This window comes from Cariama cristata, unplaced genomic scaffold, assembly GCF_000690535.1.
Source record: "Cariama cristata isolate BGI_N322 unplaced genomic scaffold, ASM69053v1 scaffold42229, whole genome shotgun sequence".
Taxonomy (NCBI): Eukaryota; Metazoa; Chordata; class Aves; order Cariamiformes; family Cariamidae; genus Cariama; species Cariama cristata.
The window spans coordinates 1,546-2,923 of NW_009634838.1; the positions used below are offsets into that span (position 1 = coordinate 1,546).

Here is a 1,378-nt window from a genome sequence, read left to right on the forward strand (position 1 = left end):
CCGGGGCAGCCACGAGCTGTTGAGGGGCTTGGCAGCAGTTATACTTCCAAATGTAATCTAAAACCCTTCAGCCTCTCACTTATCTGCCATGGCGCCCAAGCAGCAACACACAAGCAGGGTACAGTTCTGTATGCGTGTCTCTTTTCTGCCTCTTCCAGCACGGCGTTGAGGACACGGCAGCAGAATGCGAAAGGCTGGGAGCCACTGTTCAAGCCTTTGTGGTGGACTGCAGCAAAAGGGAGGAAATCTACAGCGCTGCAGAGAAGGTAGGGGAGCAGGGGCACGTCCAAAGGCTTACCCAAATGTGCTCAGTTTTTAGAAAAGTCAGGCAAACAAGAGAAGTTGTATTGTACACAAATTATGCAAGCCCTCGGAATCTCCCCACTTCTTGAAGCTTCCTGTACAGAGAGCAGAGTAGCACTTCTGTTTTTTCTGCCGTATTGTTTCCTAAAGAACAGGACGCAGACAGCACTGGGGACACTGGGTTGTAAAGGACGTGCTCCAGCTGGCTCAAAACAGCCTGTACGTCCATAGTCCCTGCTGTGACTACACAGAGCATGCTGTGTCTGTGGGCAATGTTGGGAAGGCTTACAGAAGGCAGAAGCACCAGAGCTAAACCAGATTCCATGGTACCACTGCACAATGCCTACCCCATCTGGAAAGGAGGCAGGATCTTCCTCTCCCTAAAAGAAACGACGTTAAGAATTACATTAATTGTCACTCATCTTCCACAGCCTGGCATTTTTTTCGTTATGCATGATACACACTTTTCCTTTTTTTTCTGTCCAAAAGGTGAAAAGGGACATTGGGGATGTCTCCATCCTGGTGAATAACGCCGGTGTGATTACAGCTGCCGACCTGCTCTCGACTCAGGACCACCAGATTGAAAGGATGTTTGAAGTCAACATTCTTGCTCACATGTGGGTAAGGCCACCACCAACTTCATACCTAAGTTTTTTCTGAGGGGCGTTGTTGAGGAGCCATCGCTGGGCACACCCACAGCTGACCCCCGGGGCCAGGCAGCTGCTGGCTGGGGTGGCAGAGTGGGCGTGTTTCAGCTATTAGGGATTGCTATTTGTGGCAGAAGAAAAGGAGAAGCCACAGATTGGTGAGTGTTTTATTGTATGTGCTAGGGTGAGACACTGACAGTGGTGCCACTGATGCCTGACACTTCAAAAGCAGCACAGGAAAGATGTGAGAATCAGCTCCTGTTTCTAGCCGACTTCCTCAAACATTCCTGTTTGGAAAAGAGGCTGGCAGTTGTTCCATGCACGAAGAACAGGAATCTCTGGGGCTCTCAGAATCTGAGGTGCTACGCAGCACATAGCATTAGTGGTAGCATTAGTCACTTAATGACAGTCAGGCTCAGTGTTGAATA

General features: G+C 49.6%; 1 protein-coding gene across 1 annotated transcript in view; it reads left to right on the forward strand.

Annotated features, from left to right (window-relative positions):
• Window positions 1-924, forward strand: part of LOC104167127 (estradiol 17-beta-dehydrogenase 11-like) — a gene marked incomplete at its 3' end in the record, with an annotated part of 2,382 nt that extends 1,458 nt beyond the window's left edge. Inside the window, exons 2-3 of the mRNA XM_009707275.1 lie at window positions 159-266; window positions 793-924. Coding sequence (XP_009705577.1) covers window positions 159-266; window positions 793-924 — 240 coding nt within the window. The remainder of the gene's footprint in view (window positions 1-158; window positions 267-792) is intronic.
• Between the last annotated feature and the right edge of the window lie 454 nt (window positions 925-1,378).